General features: G+C 38.6%; 1 protein-coding gene across 5 annotated transcripts in view; it reads right to left on the bottom strand.

The window, feature by feature from the left end:
- The window catches only part of LOC130913099 (mitochondrial import receptor subunit TOM70-like), a 121244-nt gene that overhangs the window by 15670 nt on the left and 81148 nt on the right, over positions 1-24426 (bottom strand). For 4 of the 5 annotated variants that reach the window (XM_057831423.1, XM_057831422.1, XM_057831425.1 and 1 more), the window contains 4 exons: positions 23637-23744; positions 23444-23566; positions 23280-23377; positions 15749-15889 (listed from right to left, as the gene is read on the bottom strand). In XM_057831423.1, coding sequence (XP_057687406.1) covers positions 15749-15889; positions 23280-23377; positions 23444-23566; positions 23637-23744 — 470 coding nt within the window. The remainder of the gene's footprint in view (positions 1-15748; positions 15890-23279; positions 23378-23443; positions 23567-23636; positions 23745-24426) is intronic. The other variant, XM_057831426.1, reaches the window with a different exon arrangement.

Below are 24426 nucleotides of genomic sequence, written 5' to 3'. Positions count from 1 at the left end.
AGCAGGGCAGGGTCCCCCGCCGGTGCAGGCAACACCCCGCTGATACACCGGCGCCCAGCCAGCGATCCGCGACGGAGCACAGGGCGGATATCCAGTCAGAGAAGAGAGGGGAAGGCGAGGCAGGAGAACGCCGAGGAACTGCCACGGGGCGATGCAAGATCGACTTTTTTGCCAAAATCATCAATATTAAAACAATAAAAGGCTTGAACTACTTCAGTTGTGTGTAATGAATCTAAAATATATGAAAGTCTAATGTTTATCCGTACATTACAGAAAATAATGAACTTTATCACAATATGCTAATTTTTTGAGAAGGACTAGTATAAATACACATCCAATCCATTTAGACTTAGAGGCCTGTGAATAATCTTTTTTTTTTCTAATGAAAAACGAAGTTCAATTAAATATATATATATTATTTTATGTTTTTATTCACAACCTTTAATACATTTTTTTTAATTAAAAAAAAAAAAAAAATTCGGTATCTATCAACTCAATGGCACTTAAACATGATCATTTACCGCTATCCTCCCAATTCAAATTAATTGACTGTCAATAGCAGCCAAGAGTTAAAATGCAGACTAACATATAGCTAGCTATCTGAAAAAATTATAATTTTTTGGTTGCGTGTCCTTTGCGAAACCATTTATTTCTATTGCTTATATTAGCGGGGTGTATTGCCTCAAGTTTGACAATACGATTAATGTTACGATTTACAGGTCACAATTCGATCCAGGACCTTGAAATGCTTCTTACGAAGCCACTCCTTTGTTGCATGTTTGGGATCATTGCAAGGGCGTAGGTTTGGTCACAATATTGGTAGGGACGATATAACAGCATAACCTCCATGTACACTTTTTGCTTGAGACGGGACATTAATAAGACCAAGCAGATTGGGTGAACGGTGGTCAGGGCTACACTTCTCTCCAATGTGAACCAAATGAATTGTTAGGCTAAATTATTAATGCAAAATAAAGCAATACAAATTTATTTAACTTCCAGAATAAGTGTCTGGATTTTATAAGCAAATTTAAATTGCAATATCTAAACGCAGTGGTGGGTAGAGTAGCCAAAACTTTTACTCAAGTAAGAGTACCGTTACTTCAAAATAATATCACTCAAGTAAGAGTAAACGTAATCATCCAAAAAAAACGTACTGAAGTACAAGTAAAAAAAGCATACAGTGAAAAGAATACTCAAGTAAGCGTAACACTTTAAGTAACTGCTTATTTTTGTTAGATTTTGTTTTTTAAACAATGGTATATGAATTGTTTTTATAATGATACTGGACAATAACACATTACATAACCGCATTAAGCCAAAGAAATACAAAAAAATAATCATGATGATAATTGAATTCCAATGAGAGAAAAAACATAAATGAGGCATTATTCGTCCAAAGAGTATGAGTGCCCCCTAGTGGAGAAAACAGTTCCTAGTTTTCATAGTGAAGCGTTCCTTCATTATTACTAAAGATGTCCCGATCGATCGGGATGCCGATCAATCGGGTCCGATCACGTCATTTTCAAAGTATCGAAATCGGCAAAAAAATATCGGACATGCCTTTTTTATATATATACACAGTACTTTTGCACAGTACTGTATATATATTTTTTAATTATTAAATTTATTAGGATCATGGAAGCTTCCACTTGGGGAAAATATATACATACAGTATATCCTGTATATACATAATATAATAAAAATATACAGTACTGTGCAAAGGTTTTAGGCAGGTGTCCTGCCTAAAACCTTTGCACAGTACTGGATATTTTTTATTTAAATCGATTTCTAATTGTATTTAACGTTACAGACAAAATGTCTTACACTCATCCAGAGTAGTTTTGGCTTCAAGTAGCTATCAAATTTATTGCGTTAACGGCGGTAAGTAGTTTATTTTAAATTAATCACGCTAAATAATTAACGCATGCGCTGCACGACCCACTCACGCATTGTAACGTTCAATCTATAAAGGCGCCGATTTACCTATATATAGCGCTAAAAGGCAGCGTATAATGAGTAGAGAGAATTTTGACAGCCTTTGGAGACTTTTTTTATTTGGCTAAAGCCTTACAATCCCTCTCTTAGCAATTAAAAATAGCTTAGTAGTTGATCATTTACTTGACACCCTATGTTCTTTCCCAACGCAGAGAAGATATATCAATTGGTGCCCCTACGCACAGTCATGGTTGCACTTCCCATCATGCATTTGGGCAGAACAGTTAAATGGCTGCAGTATCATTTACTGAAAGCTCAACAAATACACTGGATGGCAATATTTAGTCACAATATACAAAGTCACATTTATCCTTTAAGAATTACAAGTCTTTCTATCCGTGGATCCCTCTCACAGAAGAATGTTAATAATATAAATGCCATCTTGAGGATTTATTGTCATAATAAACAAATACAGTACTTATGTACTGTATGTTGAATGTATATATTCGTCTGCGTTTTATTCATTTTTTTCTTAATGCATTGCCAAAATGTATATGATCGGGAAAAATTATCGGGAATGATTGGAATTGAATCGGGAGCAAAAAAAAAGCAATCGGATTGGGAAATATCGGGATCGGCAGATACTCAAACTAAAATGATCGGGATCGGATCGGGAGCAAAAAAACATGATCGGAACAACCCTAATTATTACTATTTGGAAATCGAAACGAGCATATATCTGGTTTTCCTTGGCCAAATAAAAACTGAGATAGAGGTTGAAATCCGCACTTTCGAGTCATGTTGAGAGCAGCGCTCAATATCAAAAGTGCTAAAGACCACATGATTGAGCAGGCTGGCGTGAAGCTAGAACGGCAAGCTTGCGTCCGATTAGTATAATGGAGTCATGTGATTATTTTTGCGACGTCTCATTGAGCCCGTTGCAATATGCAATAATTCCATTTATCGCGCGATAAATAAAAATGAAGGCGGTAATTTTTCCGCTGCGATTTATCGCCTTGCGTGCAAGTGCGCGCGCGCGTGCGGCAGACGTGCTGTTAGAAGTTCAGATTCCTTGTTACCAACTGCGCAAAATGCATTTTCGTTCCAGGTCCGGCAAAAACTAGCACCGGAGCCAATCGTTCCCATTATATCCTGTTGTTCAATGTATACCGGCCGCGTCAGTGCTCCGGGGTGACTGTGGACCATCTACGGCGCCCCGGTGTTGTTGTCGTGTGGGCGCTCCCGTCAGGAGTGACATTTCACGCGGGGCGGCTATTTTTCAGCACAATGCCGGATATTTACAAAGAAGTCCGCCAAAACATTGTTACCGACTAGGCTGCTACGAACAACCTCGCTTTGACAACTAACAGCTGAATGAAATTAAGAGCGCTGTGTCATATGCTGGTGTTGTGTAGTAACGAGCAGACGTGACTTCAGCGGCGCTTGCTAACTTTTTTAATGCGCGCACACACTAGATATCAAGAAATGGCAAACTAGATGTGCTACGTCCCATGCCATTGGTTACGTGAGCACAGAGTGATTATGGGACACGTAGTCCATATACTACATCGATGAATTCTAAACTGTCATGTCTGAATGGAAGTTGAGAAGGCCAAATTAATCCATACCAGTGACTATAGATTATGTTGCAAATAGTGTTAATTCAGTACGTGACACAGATGGATTCGGACCACAAATAGGATGTCTTGCCCATGTAGTAAACCTAGCTGCTAAGAGAGCTGTAGCAATCAACAGTGTGCCTTGCCTCACTTTACAAACAGTAAAGATTGTTCTCAGCACTTTAATACAAAAGTTTTTCAGATCAGTAAGAGGTAAGCACATAAATATTATGCACTAAAATGCATGTTTATATGATGGCAATTACATTTTTGCTCGTTAGCAAAAAAAAAATATATATATATAATTTTTTTTTTACAGAGCATTAAATGTATTGAATCGGATTGAAAATAGTGTCCCCCGTATCAAAAATCGTACCGAACCGTGACTTAACTGTATCGTTGCATCCCTATGGAACACCATTGCAGAAGCTATAACGGAAAAAGTTTTAATTTGCCTAAATGCTTGTTATTAAGTGCATTTTTTTTTTTTTTTTTTGTGAACACATTTTATTTATTCTGTGTTTCTGTGCGGTATCAATATTGTTGTTTTTTACATGGCATGGTCTATTGTTTTGAGTTGTGATTTCAAAAGTATTTTTGAATTGATCTATTAATATATACTGTATTCTCACTGTGTTATTGTAAATTGGTTAAAAAAAATTGGGGGGGGGGCGAAATAATATCGCATACCGCAATAATTTATGAGAATAATTATCGCACACTAAAATTTGTTATCGCGACCGGCCTACGTCTCATTGGTGAAATCGGTAGAGCTACTACCACAGCTATTACAGCTTCTCGGCATCGCTGGAAAAAACAATAATCTAATCAAAAATCTCTTGTTTATTTAGCACCTTTGGATAGCTTTGAGGCTCCAACTGAATGTAAAAGAGTGCTTATTCACCACCACAAAAGCCTCGGGAGCAAAATAGTGTGTGTGTGTGGGGGGGGGGGGTCAAGTCATCAGCCAATCAAATTTGCGTTTGAGGGGGGAAAAATGGACTAGCACATTCAGCAAGTCAAAAGAGGTCAATGTAAGTCTGAACATATTGAAAGTATAGTAATTCACTTAATAATGGTAGGGTTAATTCTGTCCTTACAACATGGGATGACAATTTAAATTACCTATGTAATTGAAGTCATTATATAATGCAAATAAGGTTGCGTAAAAGTTGGTGGGGACAATTTAAGTATCCTGAAAAGTTGGTCGTGATATGTCCCTACTCTCCCTATGCAAACCTACGCCCTTGGATCATTGTCATGCTGAAAAACCCAGCCACGTCTCATCTTCAACGCCCATGCTGACGGAAGGAGATTTTCACTCAAAATCTCTCGATACATGGCCCCACTAATTCTTCCCTTTACACCAGGGGTCGGCAACCTATGACACACGTGTCAGCACTGGCACGCGAAGGGTTAACTATTGACACGCGAGCGCATGGCAAAATTTAAAAAATTAAAAAATTTTTAAAATGTGCCTATTCGCCTGAAATTTACCCCCGAAACACACAGAGTCCGTCGCGCTACTTTAAGCTCTGTACCGAATGACGCAACAAATACGTTTGTATTATAGTCAATACGAGGCGGTCCACATGATCTGTTCAGCTCCGCCTCTCCGGTCCGTCAAAACTAATACGTACAAGCTCTATTTTCTGGTCAGTCCAGGGTCCCCCCCAGGATTGATAAATCTAAATTCAAGACTTTTAAGACCTTTTTTAATGCCATTTCAACTGAAAATTAATACTTTTCTCGCACCCATTATTTAGATAATATTGAATCATATTAAAAAAACTAGAAACTGCAATTTCTGGAGAAATTACACCTGGTCTTTCCTGTGTGGCTATACAGATCGTAGCCCCGCCCAAGGCTATCAATAGAATGGACAAACATGCCTATCAATGGCATTAAACGAATTAAATCCCATTAGAAATGAATGGGAAATTTGGACGTCCATGGCCGCCAATGGCGGCACCCTTAATAAGCGTCAATGGAATTGGGGAGGTTTGGGGGACACGTCCTATTGATATCTGGTCATTATCTGTTGATTTTTGGGAAAAAAAAAATCCCATTGAAAATGAATGGGAAAAAAGTGGACGTCCATGGACGTCAATGGCATCACCCTCCATAAGCGTCAATTCAATCGTGGACATCTGGGGTACACGTCCTATTGATATCTAGTCATTTTGTGTTGATTTGGGGAAAGAAAAAAATTTCCCATTGAAAATGGGAAAAAATTTGGACGTCCATGGACGTCAATGGAAACAAATTACATAGGCTTCAATGGAATCCAAGTACGTTGGCATCAATAAAATGTAAAAACATGCTGAAATGCCATTAGAAAATGAATGGGAAATTTGGACGTCCATGGCCGTCAATGGCGGCACCCTTCATAAGCGTCAATGGAATTGGGGAAGTTTGGGGGACACACCTTATTGATATCTGGTCATTTTCTGTTGATTGTGAGAAAAAAAAAACATTTCCCATTGAAAGTGAATGGGAAAAAATTTGGATGTCCATGGACGTCAATGGCAGCACCCCCTATAAGCGTCAATGGAGTCAGGGATGTTTGGGGACAGGTCCTATTGATATCTGGTCATTATCTGTTGATTTGGGCAAATTTTGTTTTTTCCCCATTGAAAATGAATGGGAAACATTTTGGACGTCCATGGCCTTCAATGGCATCGACATACAAAAAGCCAATTGAATCCAAGTACATTGGCATCAATAGATTCGACATGCATGGCCGTCAATGGCATCAATGCAATGTAAAAAATTCAATTGGAAATCCCATTGTAAGTGAATGAATGGGAACTGAATGGGACAGTTTTTGAAAAATTTCCGGGGACCGTAATTTTTATCAAAATTCTGTCTACAACTATTATGCCTCTCACCGTCACAGAATTTTTGATGCCCAAATTATGTGATTTGGTCAAAAATTGAAGGACTAAATATTTTGAAACTTTTCTTTGTTTCCCATTGAAAATGAATCGGCCAGTTTTTGGCAAATTGCCGGGAAACCGTACATTTTATCAAAAAAAAAAAATTCCCGTCTTTTTTATGCCCCTCGCCATCCCGGAATTTTTGACACCCATCTTGTGTGTTTTCGTCAAAAATTGACAGACTAGTAACAGTTTGAAACTTGTCTTTTTTTCCCATTAAAAATGAATGGGCAGGTTTTTGGCAAATTTCCGGGGAACCGTATATTTTTTCCAAATTGTGTTAATAACCTTTATTCCCCTCCCCGTCCTGGAATTTTTTATGCCCAAATTGTGTTATTTGGTGAAAAATTGTAGGACTAGATACATTTAGAAACTTTTTTTTTTCTCATTAAAAATGAATGGGCAAGTTTTTGTCAAATTTCTGGGGAACCGTAAATTTTTTCCAAATTCTGTGTACAACTTTTATGCCCCTCACCGTCCCGGAATTTTTGATACCTAAATTATGTAATTTGGTAAAAAAAATTGTAGGACTAGATACATTTTGAAAATTGCTTTTTTTTTCCAGAAAATTGCCGTTTACGGGCAAACGGAAAATTTTTCGGGGACTTTTGAAAAAGTCCATGCGTCGCGCGAAAATTCCAGACGTGTCGATACTTGAATGGTGCCGATTGGTCAAGCGGTTCGGGCTGCGCAGCGCGCCGAAGGATTCCCATTCAAAAAAAAAAGCAGAATAACATATAGGGGGAGGCTGTAGAATCTCTGAATAATCTCTAATAAAGCACTGAACATCAAATTTAACCTCAATTACTAAGTGTGTTTGACAAAAGAATGCACATTTATTTAAGATACAATTAAAACAAAAAGTTTCGTGCCACAGACCGGCCCTCTTTATGTCATGACCTACCTTATTAAAATATTGTAATAATAATCGTGCTGTCAAGCGATTCATTTTTTTAAATCGCGACTAATCGCATGCTGTCAATAGTAAACGTGCGATTTTTTAAAAATGCATAAATTACATATTTCAATTTTTAAATACATCTATTAGCACAGGAGTTCATCAAATTTAAGCCTCATTAGAAACAAGAAAAGAGTTTTCCTTTACACTTGTAAAGATGAATCAAATATAAATTTTCCGCAAATAACTTGTAAAAAGGGAGCACAGAGGAAGAGCATGTCTACTGACAGTTCTAAGATCAAGGGCTCAAGCGCAGGTTCTGTGTGAAGTTACCTTTTTATTTTTGGGGTACTAGCTATAATTTTATCTTATATTAGACTGACTTTTTAAAGAATGAGGAACCTTTTGCAGGTGTTTTGAATTACACATGTGGCAAGTGTGTACAAAACTGAAGCTTTTCATCATATTCATTTTTTTTTTTTGGTTTGTGGTACATGCAAATTGACATACTCAATTTTGTTGGTTTAATCTACCAAAATAAAACACCTTTTACTTGATATTCAAAATTTTGGGGGCGTACTGTATATAGTTTAAATAAATAAATAAATAATGTAATATATCATTACTTATGAGTGTTTTCATGACATAAAATTACCGCAATTAAATGTGAAAGATTGAATGATTGATTGAAAGAATAATTGACCTCACCAAAACGGCTGTCTCCCAATGCACTTATACAGTTCAGACACCTGTGTATTTCAGGGTAGTTCACGCTCATCAGTCCACCTCAGAGTGCAATGTTTTGGGTTAAAATGCCCAACTTATGTTTTGTCTAAGAACGTGGATTTCACCCCAATCCTCCGTCTTTGTGCCCAAAAATAGTGCCTGGAGCCTCCATGGTAGAAGTTTTAGTGGTGCTCTAATGAGAAATATTTCATTCTGCATGTTCATTTACGGTTTATCGCTGTACTTTTATCCAAACATGCTCAAAAACAACGATAATGGGTCGCGCCAACAGCCAGACGGGTTCACGCTCGTCATGCTGCCTCAACGTGCCCCATTTCGGCCATTAAAACCCAAAATTAAGTTTTTCCAGAATCAAGTCAACAGGTTGATATCATGATACTCTTTCCCAGAGGCAGAGCTGGCGGCATTGGAGAATGAGAGGGAGCCTGTTGCGGGGTATCGAATTTCAAACTACGGAATGCTAAAAGGCCCACAATTTATCGCGCAAAGCAGGGTTGCGTGATGCCGTTTGTAAACAGTTTAACTGAAAGCTTCGTTAAAAATGTGTATTACGACCGGCCCAAACGTCAGGCCGGCCCACCGGGAACTGTCCCAGTTCGGGCCTGGTACTGCGCGATTGCCTGCTGTTGTGATGTTGATGCTAATGATGCTAACGGCGCGCACGCACGAGGTGCAGTGCATCGTAAAAATTCTACGCGTCTTCTTCGTTATGGATTAAAAAAAAAAACTTTGTCACGGATATAATTTAAGTTGCACAGAGATGTTCTTGAAAATTAAAACCACGGTGAAAAAAATTCCAGACTTACGACAGCTAATTTAATACTTTTAATACCTTTAATAATGGAAAACTAAATTCAATGCCTTTTTAATACTTTTAATAACCCGCGTACCCTGTCAGTCAAACTGCGGCCGGATCAAGCTCTGCTGTTTAGCACGCACCAAGCAGGAAATAGATATCCGGTCTTTCAAAGTAAATAATGTTTACAAAAGTATTATGTATCTAATTTTAACTATATTGTAGAAACTTGCTTGTTTCCATGTGAGTCAAGGATCACACTTGAGATGAACCAACTAGTAGTTTATTAATTAAACAATAAACTGAGAACGACCGATTGCCTCGCGTGCACACTTCATCAATACTGGCGCTATTTCAATGATTGGCAACTTACAAATGACAACAAGGGTAAGGCGGCTCATGAGTGTCAAACAACATTTAACCAAATGTTCTACATATATTGTATTGAAATATACACAAAACAAAATATATACAGGTCATTTGCATGGGATGTACAGTGCTTGTGTATCTCCAAATAAAATATCTTAAAATGACTAAAGGAAAAGACATTATGCTGTCCTCACTCCGAAGCGTCTACTTTTTCCCAAGCTAGACAGCTAGTGAACGACGCCTTAAAGGGTATGTCAACCCCTAGGGAAATGTAATATTCCATCATTTATCCATAAACGCATGCCTTTTGTATTCATATCATGCCACTTCACGTAATGACACACAAGAAAAAATTTGGATCGATTGTCAAGCTAAAACGACCGGCGCCCGAGATCTGGCAGATTTTGTACGTGACGTCATCACAAGTGAAAAGGCACTCTCCACCGGCACCTGTCTATAATTCCTTCTAGTGAGGGGAGAATTAGGTCCTGCTCTGCACATATTCCAGGTTCCCTCATGAAAAAAACACCCCTTGTTGTCAATAAAACCGAATTCAGAATTGACCTTGAGGGGTGTTTCTTCAACAAGAAAAAGGCTCAGTGCTTTAATACTGACTGGCGGCGATGATGGCAGACAATTTCATTTCTAGTTCCAGCGACAAATCCGACATAGAGTGACGTAACGAATGTTCATCGAATGGTGACAAGGAGAGTTACGAAGCTTTAACTGGTGTTTTAGGTTACCAATTTGAGCCCAAACGAACGCCAATGCAGCGTAATGAAACGGTCATTGAGGGGAGCAATGACACAGATGAAACATCGGCAGTAGATCGTGTAATACACTGTATATTATTGCTTTTATTTGTAATTTATACGTGTGTCCAGTCCTGTATCTAATGCGTGATATTTTTTTTTAATTATAGAAGAGTACTCACTCTGGTCGTTTCCAGCTTAGCAACTACCCTCCTTTGCTTTGCCTGTAGTGGTGAGGTCGTTTCATCAGTGGAATTCTTCATCCTGGACATTTAGGTCGCATCTGCTTTGAGCAGCAATCTTTTAGAAAAACCCGATTTCAATTGTCCATAGTTCGAGAAGCTTTCGGGTGGAAAATGCGCACCACACAAAACCGTGCCGGAGGCTGCAAAATTAGCCCTCTTTGCACGGACGAACTTTACCCATTGTCTGCGTAGTCTAGCTCTTTTTTTCGCGTTCCGGAACTCATGGCGATAAATAGCTATTTGTACACCACATAGCACAGCAGTTTTGAACCATTTTAGTGATGTTTTGGTCAAACAAAACCGAACGCTACTCTCTCGTCCATAAAAAAACAATGGCACCTGGCTCTGCCTCAATTGTCAATCACTTGTCGTGACATCGCCGCCCCATTCGGCTGTTTCCGGAACACTTTTGGAAATGTTCGGCGTTTTCGATCTATTTTCGATAATTGCTCGAAAATACAATTGATTGATTTTTTTGTTAACTTTATCAATATTTGTTATCTTGGCACATAAGGGTTCTATTGATGTCTCACACCCCTTTTGCGTTTTCATACCCTTTAATAATCAGACTTTTCCTTTTTCATCTGATTTATTAATAAAATGCCCTCAAACCATTGTCCTCTTAAGACCGTAAAACTACAAAAAAAGTACACAAGAAACTGCATTAGCAACAACGTTAGCTTAGCACGCTAGACAAGTTCACTAAACATAAACAAAAAACGTCTTATACAAAAAATATAACATTTCGCTTACTAAAATAATATGTATATTCTTTACAACATCCATACTTACAGACAAATTATGTACAAGGATCAATAAGCACAACATAACAACGTAGGCTTCAGCCTGAGACGTTGTGCAGCCATATTGAATTGGCAAGAAAACAATAAACCAGGTCGCAAAGCGACCACAAGAGTTCGCTGTTGGACAGCACAAGAAACCCTACTGCAAAACTTAGCAAAAGGCAGAATAGACATTCTTCCTAAAACTATTGTAGCTTCACTAGGAAGTGCTGCATTGATCGTCAGCGCGACGGTAACGCGACGCTTCCATTGGTCGGTTACTGGCATCACGATTGAGTGCGGAGAAAAATCAACAGCCAATTCTTACAAGTGCTACACTTTGTTTGTGTGTGTGCGTGTGGATTTGTAGGGGGGGGGGGGGGGTCGCATCCGCGGGTAAATGTGTGCTTTTGTGTGTGTTGAACTGAATTATTGGCCTTGTATGTGCAGTTTTGGCACATACGTGTACGTGTTTTTTTCCTGTCGCAATTATAAACTTTACTCCGTTTCGCACATGCGCGTCTAGAGTCCGCGGGTGTACGGATCGCATGAGTCGTATGCAGTGGGCATCGCAGGCGATCTGCATCGTATTGTTGCGTCTTTCATCTTTTATATTTGTAATATCAAATCAAACGTTATGCATACAGCAGAGGTTGCGCTAGACATTTTCGTTGTCTGTCATTTTGACTGACAGGGTCATAAAAAAACGGTCATAGTCTATTTTTACCGGTCACCTAAATTTTTAAAATGATAATTATGACATATTCAATAGTATTTAGTTTTCATTCATTTTTAATTAATATTGTAACGCTTGCTTGGCGGCGAAAAATTAGACACGGGAGTCGTGGTATTTTTCTCCCTTTTTACTCTGCTTACCGCCAACAACTCCGCCCCCAAAGAAAAAGAGGCAACGATATAGACCCCAATCACCAACGTCACACAATGATCTTAATTGTGGTTGTCAGCTCAAAATCTTCTAAATATATATTAAATGCATCTTACCAGATATAAAATGACTACTACATAGTCTGTGGTGATCGTTTGGTGCCCAGATTTCTTGTGGAATTACAGCAGTCCATCTGCACTCATCCTCCCGGGTCTCTCAGAATACGGTAGAACTTCAAGTCTCTCCGTCTATCTTTTCTGTTACAGCAACCAACCGCCACACACGCCTTCACCATTTTGATTATTAATATTAACGAGCAGAAAAACACGCCGTAATAGGAGGCATGTACGCAGCGGTAAACATGAACAGCTGACACACAATATGGCGGCTCCAGTCAGGGGGGCGGAGTTGTGGCGTCATGTGATTGGGCGGCAATCTTGTCCATCAGTTGGATGACGCGCTGGCACACCGGGTGCACCAATAAGAACCTCGCGTTGATGTGTCAATCACGGTGCCGCCGCCAGACCCCGGTGACGCTACAATATTCTGACAGACGAGCCAACGACGTCATGCATTAAGAGAGACAATAGCTAATTAATATCGCCACCCTGTGGTCTGGGGTGTGAATTGCAACCTGTCAAAATGACGGACGGACGTCAGTTTTTTCCGTCACCGTTTTAAAAAACCAGTCAACGACGGAAAATATCCGGTTAACGCGACCCCTGGCATACAGTTAACTGTTGGAAGTTTGTAGTGGGTAGGGATGGGAATTGATAGGATTTTTACAATTCCGATTCCATTATCGATATTGCTTAACGATTCGATTCTTTATCGATTCTAATTTGGGGGGAAAGAAGAACAAACGTTTTTTATGGCATCGAGTTTGTTTAATCAGAAGTCACAACTAGGGCTGCCGCTATCGAATATTTTAGTAATCGAGTAATCGACTGGAAATTCTATCGATTAATCGAGTAATCGGATAAAACAAATATATTTTTAGGTGAAGAGCAATTATACATATACATGAGAAAACAAGACATTTCATCTAATCTTGAACCATTTTCAGTCAATCAATGTCTTTATTTTCGATGTATATTGTTGAAAACAGCCAACAATTGCATCTCAAGTGTAACTAGAATTTTAAAAAAAAGACTAATTCACTGCTTTCACTCAAAAAACTTTTAGATCTTATTAATATATATATACATATATATATATATCTTACCTAAAAATGCCGTTACGCTTGATAACACACATCACTTAAAAATTAGGATTTTTTTCCCACGTGTTTCAGTTGAATTTCTCTTTGTGTCAAGCCATTTTTAAGTTCTAGTTAAGTTTTAAGTTAGTCGAAACTGTAAGTCCTGATAGGATTTTGAGTTTTTGCAGTGTTCAAAATAAATGTATGATACAGGCTGTATTGGAGCACATTAGGGACCAGTGCTACTTGGTGTTTTATCCAGCAATGACTACTGAGCCAAAATTGATAGCATGATTAAGTTTTTATTTTACACCCTCATCACTCCACAATGCTATGTTATGTTAAAGCCTGTATTTAAGACACGTTAGCCACGCATCGACAGTGGTCATAATTAATTGAAACCTAGCCCTCCGCAGGGCTAACGTTCCGTGAGCTAGTAGCGACAGTAACGTTAATCTTATTTATTAGCGCTTAGCGCTCTTTATTAGCGCTTAGCGCTGTACTGCTTTAAGATGGCGGCTGTTTACAAACGCTGCCCAGACGCGGCTGAGTCTGTCATTTCGCATCTAGTTCAACATACATGTGATCTCTAGGAGACGCGCCAGACGCTGCCTGTTACCAATGTAGCATTGTGCGGGCTAGTATTTAGCAACGTCGGTGTCGTTTGTGGCGGCTGTCGGCTGCGGTAAGTTTTTTTTTTCCCCTTCTTCCTCTCCGCACGTGACAGCGCGTTGTCCCGCATTAAAAGTAGTCCTAGCAAAACGTGATGCTTAGAGCTGTCAAAATAAACGATTACTCGAGGTGAATAAAATTACTCGGATCAGTTTTTAAACTCGAGTTACTCGAGTTGCTCGAGTACTCGTTTCAGCTCTAGTCACAACCTTACAAACTCACAACAAGGTCAAAAGTGGCCCAAAGCCTCAATATTAACTGTGGCAATAAGTGGCAAATGCACAAGAATGTGTAACATTTTACTGAAACATTTTTCTAATAGAAATAAAAAATATTGGTATATATTGGCATATAGGTGAAGCGATGTTCTGTCATGACAATACTCAGCTACTCTCAAGTTTAACCAGTTTGCATCATTTTATTGCAACGTTTTTCCTTATTTAGATTTATTTCAAGACTACAGTTACAGATAGACTTCCCTTTGATGGTAAATGCAGTTATTGCAATAAATAAATTTCTCCTCGGATCTACACAATTCTCGTAGGTTGCGCTTTTTTACTTCAAAACGGCAAATTTCGCCAAAAGGTGAGACATTTTCATGCCTGAATTTAAAAAAAAAAAAAAAAAGTCTTTGAATGTAAAAATAAATTTGAAACTCAAATAACAAAAAAAATGCATGTAAAAGCTATTTTTCTTTGTTTTTGGGGGTTTTTTGGGGGGGGGTTGAAGAAGTTTTTTTTTTTTTTTGATTGAAGCAACGTTTTTGATTGAAGTTATGTTGATTTGTGTTTGGGCCACATTTTGGCAAGGACATTTTTGTCTTTATTATTCAATCAAAAAATACCATATTGGCCCGAATATAAGACGGTGTTTTTGAATTGAAATAAGACTGAAAAAGTGGGGGTCGACTTATTTTCGCGGTCTAGACATTATACCCATTCACGACGCTAGATGGCGCCAGATTATCATTGGAGCGATGTTCTGTCATGACAATACTCAGCTACTCTCAAGTTTAACCAGTTTGCATTATTTTATTGCAACGTTTTTCCTTATTTAGATTTGTTTCAAGACTACAGTTACAGATAGACTTCACTTTGATGGTAAATGCAGTTATTGCAATTTTGTTGTTTTATCACAATAGATTGGTTTATTTACATTTCAAAAACCAGAAGCCATTCATTTACCAATGTGATTGCACTTTAGTTTCGATATTTAAATATTCAGATATTAAGATTTGAATGAGGCAAAATAACATGCTTTTTTTCTCAAATATATTGTTATAATCATTTGTTTCAGATGTACTGTTAATTATTTTCTGTATAAAAATGAATTTGTTGTTCAAAAAGTCTTTTTTTAAACTTGAGTCTTGAAAAAGAGGGGATAGTGTTATAATCAGGGCCGTCTTATATTCGGGCTGCTTAAAAAGAATATTTGTTTAAAAAGAAAAATCAATACAAAAAAGAAAATTTTCAATCATAGAACAAGTTTTTGAATGCGGAAAGATATTTGAGATTGAAAAATTTGCATTTGAACACTTAATTTTTCATTGGAAAAGTTTTGATTAAAGCAATTCTTTTTGTATTTGGGCCATATTAAGGGTAGGACATTTGTGTCTCAATCGTTCAATCCAGGCAATTAAAGTTGCTTCGGTAAAAAAAAAAAAAAAAAAAAAAAATCAAAGAAAAAAATCATTTGAAAAATAAAATTGCCCTCCCCTAATATTTTTTTTTTAAATGACAATTAAATGCAAAGCATATGACCGTCCAAGGTGTTAATCACATGATCTGTTCAAAACATAATTTTGACCGATTATAAACATTTTTTTGGTTGATTTCATTCATTTTTGTTCCTGTTTTATTGCTTTACAATTTTTATATATATAGGAAAGTCAGTTGTGTCCTCACCGTGGATGTTCGACACTTTCCAATGATTCGTAAGCAAAGGCACATTTGTTGTCGATTTCGATGGCTTCTCTGATGAGGTCCAGGGCCAACCCACACAAGCTTCTCCAGTCCATGCCTCGTTTCCACTGGAGCTGTAATAATCTGCAGTAAAACAGGGATCGAGAATTAGCGTATACTTTTAACACCCTCTTAAAAGTCACATAACATCTTTTCAGCTGACACTTCACACATTCAAGTTACAAAGTAAAAGAGAAGGCAAAAAAAAAAATCACCTTTCAGGTTATATTGCTTGGCATTACAAGGTCTCCTTATGTCCATGTGTGGACTAGGCGGAGTTTGACTTCTGGGGCAAAGGGGGGCACAACAGGTTGATGACCCCGAATCGCAGTGTCAGCAAAAAAAAAATTAACTTACAAGAATATTTATAATAAAGTTGAAAGTGAGCGTTTTTGTGTTTCCCATCATTCTTGTGGGGAATTCTAAATCAGGCTGCTGGAAGGACAGCTATACTTTTCGCCAAGATCATCATCCATTGAATATGGTACGCCCGCCGGTGTCGTGTTGAAGGAATTCGGCCGCCCGCACCAAGCCGCAGAAACGGAGACAGCCGAACGAAGTGGCGCTCTGCTGAGGCCGTCCCCAAAGAGACTGGTGGGGGCCAATATTGCGCACGTTCCCTTCCTGTGTTAACCCTTTGTACTAACTCCATGTTCCAAAAGTTTGAAGAAGGCTCACCGAAAACAAGTTGACAATTTATTCGTCGACAATGGTCAAAAAACAAGGCAAAAACAGACGACGGAGGGACAATTCTGGATCCAGGGTTGTCAAAACAACGGCTACATAGCAATGATCTGAGCAGCAAAAACATTTCCTATCTCAGTGTCCAGTCTTTTTTGAAAGCTGCAGTGGAGTGGGCCGGGCCGAAGGTGTGGCTGGGGGTTGTCTTGGGATCATCCCTCTGTGGCCGGTTTTGGGCGGTTAGGTTCGTGCGTGGCTGGGACGTGGTTGCCACAGCGACCGACGCTGGTCTTGACGTGTCAAGCGCCCGCTATCAACTTTGTTAGCCTGGCTGGGCGAGACCCTACTTGTTTTAGGACAGAGCGCCCTGCTCTTTGTCCTTGGAGTAGCCGGGAGAACGGATTGCTAGAGTTGGTGCGTCAATCTTGCTTGTGACGCACACGTTGGGCTTCTGTGATAAGATGGCGTTGTGTATCTATTCTGCTTCTTTTCGTCAACTCATTTGCTCCCGGAAACGTATAAATATGTTCTATTTTTAAATGCTTCACTGTCCCAAAAACGTATTTATACGTCTTTTGCATTTTTTTTTAATAAGAAGCATATAGACCCTACCCACGTGACGTCACAACTCCGCTCTCCTGACTGGTGCCGCCCACTTGTCCGGCAACACATCGTGTTGACCTGTTACGGCTACGTACATTCCTCCTATTTACGACGTTGTTTTTCTGCTCGTTAACATTAATAATCAAAATGGTGAAGGCGTGTGTGGCGGTCGGTTGCAATAACAGAGAAGATAGACAGAGAAGACGGAGAAACTTGAAGTTCTACCGGATTCCGAGAGACCCGGAGAGAAGAGAGCGAGATGGGCTGCTGCAATTCGACGAGAAAACTGGGCTCCAAACGATTACCACAGATTATGTAGTAGTCATTTTATATCTGGTAAGATGCATTTAATATATATTTAGAGGGTTTTGGGCTGACAACCACAATTAAGATCATTGCTAGGCTAATAGCTGACAACATATACGTATGTATGTAGTAAGTGCTATCGCTAAACCATATAAAATTTAAAAGCCCTAGCTCCATTGACAAATGACATGAAATACATTAGACTTGACAGTGGATGTTAGCAAGAACAAAAGATTTTGAATTGAAAATTTCGTAACTCACCTTCCGAGCACAAGATTCCTGCCGAATTTTCGTGTACGAGGACCTGTTTCACCCAACCAGCAACGTAGCATTTATAAGCCTCCAAGCTCTTATAGTTGTAAATATCAGGGTCAGGCAGAGACGGTGAAGGCAGCCGGTCAAAAATCATCGATTTAGGCATCAAATATGGATCTGGCGACTGTATAGAACGAAGCTTTTCCACATAACGCCTTTTATGCAACACATCCAGTGAGTTTACGGCATCAGAAAGCACCGGTGTTCTGCCAAAATATCTTACATTGGCGAAACGTCCTACATTAGTCGAATTTGACACCAAAGTACTACCGTGCGCTCTTAACTTGTTTTGTTTAGATGCATACAGGAATAAGGTACTAAAAAATGCCTGCAGAAAATACTTAAATGTAGTTATATCAAATAAGGACGGTTTAAACACGCTACGTGACTAATGTGGTCAACTGCTTCAAAGCTAACACAAAAAAACACAATGGTTAAAAGTATGAGAGGGTAATACATGCAAAAAGTATCTTTGAGGCTGTGAAAAGGTTCTAAATAACTAAATAAAAACAAAAATAGTGAGTAATCACCGCCTCTAACCAATGTGTGCATGCGTGTGAATGCATGCGCAAGCGCCCTGAGCATTGTGTAGGACGTTTCGCCGCGTAGTAAGGAATGGCCGAACACCGGGTCTTCCATGAAATGCATTTTAAATTCCTTGATCAATTGAAACCAATGCTAATAGAGAGACAAAATGACGGACAAGTGGGCGGAACCATACAGCGACACGTGGTTTTATGACGTTGGTGGGTAGGCTCTATATACCTTCCAATGTATCTGAGAAACAAAGAACAGCACTCCTAACTAGAGATGTCCCGATTGATTGGCGCCGATTACGTCATTTTCAAAGTATCAGAAGCGGCAATAAAATATCGGCCATGCCTTTTGTTAATATATAAATATATAACTTTGTTGTATTGCTTTCTTACTGTATTTAACATTTCAGACATAATATGTTACACTCATTCAGAGCCTGTAGTTTAGGCTTAACATAGAGCTATTTAAATTATCCCATTAATGGCAGCATTTAATTTATTAAAAATGTGTCACATGTAAATTTTGAAACTTTTGCATTATCACTGCGTTGTGATACTCAATCTGTATCAATAGTGTTATATGTGTAAAGAGAGATAAATTGCATCGCAACATGTGTAGAGCGGTTTGGCCAGCCTTTAACAGATCATTGACATTTCACCTTAAATTATTACCCCAAGTAGAGAAGATATTTACATTGATAGCACAACACACAGTCATGGTTTTACTTCCCATTATGGTTCCACTCCCATCATGCATTGGGGCATGCCGCTATCATTTACTGAAAGCTCAACAAATACACTAGATGGCAATATTTAGTTACAATACACAAAGTCACAAGTCTTTCTATCCGTGGATCCCTCACACAGAAACAATGTTAATAATGTAAATGCCATCTTGAGGGTTTATTGTCATAATAAACAAATACAGTACATATGTACTGTATGTTGAATGTATATATTCGTCCGAGTTTTATTCATTTTTTTCTTAATGCATTGCCAAACTGTATATGATCGGGAAAAATTATCGGGAATGATTGGAATTAAATCGGGAGCAAAAAAAAGCAATCGGCTCGGGAAATATCGGGATCGGCAGATACTCAAACTAAAACGATCGGGATCGGATCGGGAGCAAAAAATCATGATCGGAACAACACTACTCCTAACCCATTTTAAAGCAATAAAACTGGCAGTAGCGCATTTTGCAAGACCAGGCAACCCGATTCAACAGCAGTGAACGGCCGGGCAGCATTGTCAGAGCGCTGGCGGCCTGAGCCCAGGCGGCGCTCCGACCGAACAAAACAACGAGAGGACGCCTGGAAGGCCAGGCGTTGGAAGACTGCGCAAAACGAGTGAGACCTTCAGTAAAGCGGCTCGCCAAGCAGACCCCGCAGAAACGCAAAAATAATCCATCTTTGTGAGACAGACAACGATGAGGGAAAAGTTTATACGGCTGACAAGGCGACAACGGCCGCATCTCGGCAACAAACTGTCATCTCTCAGTAGTCATGTGTGAATAAATTGCTACTTTTCTATCAACAGCTCTATTTGTCTGGTTGTTCATGTAATTTTGTAAAAGGAAAACATTATTCAGATGTTTGGGATGTCACTGAAGCAAAAAATAGCCGTGTTAAAGTCAAACTTTTGTTTGAAATGTATGCGTTTACAAAAGCTCATTTTCTCCATTTTTTCATCAGAAATTGGAAAATTGCTCAAACTAAGCTATTTTCTAATGCTGATTTCTAAAGAATGGAAAAAGATATGAACTTTTTTTTTCTGCCGAAAAAAGAGAGTCTAATCTTTCTTTTGGTGGGTTCCATGTTTATATAGCAATGGAACAGAATTTTCTGTGGGCCTTGCAAAATCAGTCAAAATCCGGAAAAAACGGCCGGGAGCAAAGGGCCTTGCTCTGGTGAAAATGGCTGGGAGTGAATGAGTTAAACTATGGTGTGCTATTTATTATCTATTCAATGTTTTAGAGTAGTACAAACAATCCTACAGTACATATGAGAAATGATACTATTACCTGATTGTTTGTATTACGTGTGTTAGAGTAATGCAAACGGTTAGACTGTGCCTACGAGAAACGGTACCATCTTTTTCATTTCCCCCTCATGATCCCCGACAGGGCTGATAAGGTGATTCACTTTACTGTGTCCAAGGGCATGGAGTGAAGTCTGCCTAAACTATAGTTAGATGCTTTACTATAATGAATGTGTTAGCGTTTTAGAGTAGTACAAACAATCCTACAGTACCTATGAGAAATGATACTATTCCCTGATTGATTGTATTACGTATGTTAGAGCAGGGGTCCCCAACCTTTTTTGCACCACGGACAGGTGTTATTTGGGTCTTTTTTTTCACGGACCGGTGTTCTGACAAATTTTGCAACCCATCAAAAGTTGCAACGATGGAGGACGGAGGAATATTAACTTACGTTTGATCATGGAAGGACTTGTAGAAAAGTTCTCCTCAGATACATCCTGCCATGTAAGCTTCACACAACAGCTGCACACCGCGCTCACCATTAACGACTTCACCTTATCGTTAAACATTAATTAAGAAGCCGGCTTCACAAAGATACGATGTTGGAAATTGTAGTCAGGTTTTCAACGCTCTTGTCGCGATGTCAGGATATTCCAGAATGACGCCGTCATTTGCGATCTCTCTGTTTATTCACAAACAGGTGACGAAGCCACTCCTTCGCAGTTCGTAGGTCTTCGAGGTTGTAGGCTCGTCAGGTGCCCTTTTCACCGTAAAAATATCCTTTTCCCCGTAAAAATATTTCCAAAGACGTCTGTTTTCCTGTTATATTCGCCCGTGTGGGGGCTAATTATTTCCGGGAACAAATGTGCTGCGCCGCGGCCTAGTAATACGCTATTATCGAAGACAAGCGCACATAGATATGTTATATACACAAACAAGATGTACTGCTAGCAGTCCAATCAATGGACTTCTATGACAACATTGTAATCTATCCCGTAGTATTATATCTAGAGTAGACAGAGATATTGGTGTGTTAAGCAGGGCCACAGGGTTAATTCGGCCAGAATGCGGTCGTTATTAAATTATTTTTTCTTTGCGGCCCGGTCGCAAATGCGCCACGGACCGGTACCGGTCCGCGGCCCGGCAGATGGGGACCCCTGTGTTAGAGTAATGCAAACGTTTAGACGGTGCCTTGTTACCTCAGTCAAAAATTTTATCTCCTGGACGGAGCTATATGGAGGTATAGTTGTGTCTTCATTATTCGATCAAATCAAAATATATATTTTCAATGAAAAAAGTCACTTCAATCAAAAAAAATGTTTGAACGCAAAAATAAATTTGAAACTCAAAAAAATGCATTTGAAAGCAATTTTTATTTGAAGTTTTTTTTTTCTAATTTAAGTCAAAAAAATTTGTTTTGATCGGAGCATTTTTTTTAATGAAAGTAATGTTTTGTGTTTGAGCCACATTTTGGCTTGGACATTTGTGTCTTTATTATTGAATTAAAAAATTAGTTGCTTCTTACATAAAATATATATATTTTCAAAAGAAAAATCACTTCAATCAAAAAAAGAAAAATTTCAATCATAGAAAAAAAAAAGTTTTTGAATGCAAAAAAATATTTGGGACTCCAAACTTCACTTCATTTTTCATTTTAAAAAAGTTCTGATTTGAGCAATCCCTTTAGTGTTTGGGTCATTTTATAGGTAGGAAATGTCAATAATTCCCCCCAAAAGTTGCTTCAATCAAAAAAAAAAAAAATTCAATCAAAGAAAAAAAATCATTTGTAAAATAAAATTGCCCTCCCCTATTTATTTATTTATTTTAATAATATGCAAAGGAAATGACCGTCTAAAGTGCTAGTCACATGATCTGTTCGAAAAATAATTTTGACCCATTCGAAAAATATCTTTTTTTGTTTTCTTGCTTTACAACATTTCTATACAGTATATGGCGGAAAACACTCAGGTGACTTGAAGTTCCGCTCTGGGACCCCCAATTTGGCCAACTTTCAAAATTGCATGTGGGATACATCATTGGAAAGCTTAAAATCTCAATTTTCTGGGGGAAGAAAACTTTTTAACAGGAGGGCATTTAAAAAAAAAAAAAATTCTTTAAACAGGGAAACCCTATCTGGAGGCGAGAGCAGAATTAAAGACGCCACGATTTTAAGATATTATTATTTAGAGATATTATCACGTATTTACCTTGTTTCGATCCAAAAACTCCATGCAGCATTTATCACCGAGTGTCAAGACACAGTTGTGAATGCCCACAGCCTGATTTTTTGGACATTTTATGGGTGAAACATGGTGATATAACATGGGTCACGATGCAGAAATTGCAGACAACAAGGAGTGGTCGAGATTTTCTTTTTTCATATAGTTACCCTTTTAAACGTTATTTTTCCATTTGTCTTTGTTTGGATCGATTACTTTTCATATAACATATCGGGAAAAATGCGACAGTAACAAAAAAATACAATTTAGTGATAGTGATGAGGTAGATATCCGTGACTTTTTTACAGACGCCAAATTTTTCATTGTGATGTAATTTGTTTAAGTTTAAAATATGCGAGTTTTTTTTTTAAAGTGTTTTTTTTTTCTTTCATTTTTTTTAAAATCATTTTTCTTTTTGGAACTAAATATTAAACATCAATTAATGATTCTGAGCTAAAAATGACAGACATTTTGAATAATAACAATAATTACTTACCTTCTTTTTGTGGCTAGGTTGAAACAAAAGCGGTTGCGTGATGTCTGTAAACGGGGATTTTCAGGGTAAAATGGACCAATTCAAAATAGTTCGTGGGCTTAAAGCGCCATGAATCTGCTATGGCAGCATATACACATATTGTTCTATCAAACACAACAGTTGTTTAGTCTTAAAATACTGCAATTTCTTTTAAAGAGGAGTGCGAGAGCAGAAACTGCTTTTTTAGTCTTGTCTATGCTTTCCGCCATTTGCATATACAGTATATAGGAAAGTCAATTACATGCAATGACACTTTCAGCCACCAGGGGGCAACTGCTTAAGAGCGTCACCCTTACCCTTTGTGAACATAATGGTTGGCGTTGTCTGGTTCCACTTCAATACACTTGTCGTACATCTTGTCTGCCTTTCTGAAGCGTCCCTCCTTGGTTAAAGCCTGGGAAAGACAACGAAAGAATGTTAAAGTTTAGATGTCACAGTAAGAATGAATACACATTGCTACCTGAGCGTATAGTGCGTAGCCCTCTGCACAAGTGGGAAACCTTTTGATAACGTCCTCGAATCCATCCATGGCTTTCTGAACGTGTGTCTTGGATGGGCAGAGCTCGGTGTATGCTTGTTTGTACTGAAGACCACAATTGTCGCTTTTAACCCAAAATATTCAACAAACGTGATGGATGATCATTAAAACTCACCAGAGCGAAGGACCTCTGCGCCTGGGTGAGAGCAAAGTCAGGTCTGAGCTGGATGCTTTTGTCAAAGTCTTCTACAGCTTCATCCACCAGGTACAGGTCTATTTTAAGCTGAGAGTAAATAGAACCGCAGTATGTCACCTTTAGGAGAGATTTCCAGCTGTATGAAAAGCTGCTTGCTTTGGGTGACCAAACGTCCTCTTTTGCTCGGACAAGTCCTCTTTTGATATCCTATTTTAACCGTCCAGTTTATAAATTCATGAAAAAATCTGGTTTTTATGATTTTTGACGGGACCAATTTGAAGAGAATCCCTCTGGCCGCTGGGGGGCAGCACTTGCCTGCGTTGACGTGGCTCCTACGAGTATTAGCGGGAGAAGGAGTAAGTCTTCAACTTGTTTTTTGCTGCCAGTTTACGCCTTGCATCATGGGGGATTACCGCCATCTACTGGGTTGACGGTTTGGCGAGAGATCAGGCAGTTAGAGACCACAATAAGGAGTAGTTCTGTGACGTTCATAGTAGGGCTATCAAACAATTAAAATTCAAACCATCTCTGAAATATGCCATATTTTTTGTAAATCATTGTTGGAATGGAAAGACAAGACACAAGACGGATATATACATTTAACACACTGTACATAAGTACTGTATTTGTTTATTCTAACAATAAATCCACAAGATGGCATTAACTTTATTAACATTCTTTCTGTTAAAGGGACTCATGGATAGAAAGAGTTGTAGTTCTTAAAAGATAAATGTTAGTACAAGTTACAGTAATGTTATATAAAAACCCT

Source organism: Corythoichthys intestinalis, chromosome 3 (genome assembly GCF_030265065.1).
Source record: "Corythoichthys intestinalis isolate RoL2023-P3 chromosome 3, ASM3026506v1, whole genome shotgun sequence".
Classification (NCBI taxonomy): domain Eukaryota; kingdom Metazoa; phylum Chordata; class Actinopteri; order Syngnathiformes; family Syngnathidae; genus Corythoichthys; species Corythoichthys intestinalis.
The sequence above is the reverse complement of the archived record's forward strand: the minus strand, read 5'-3'. Positions and strand labels throughout refer to the sequence as shown.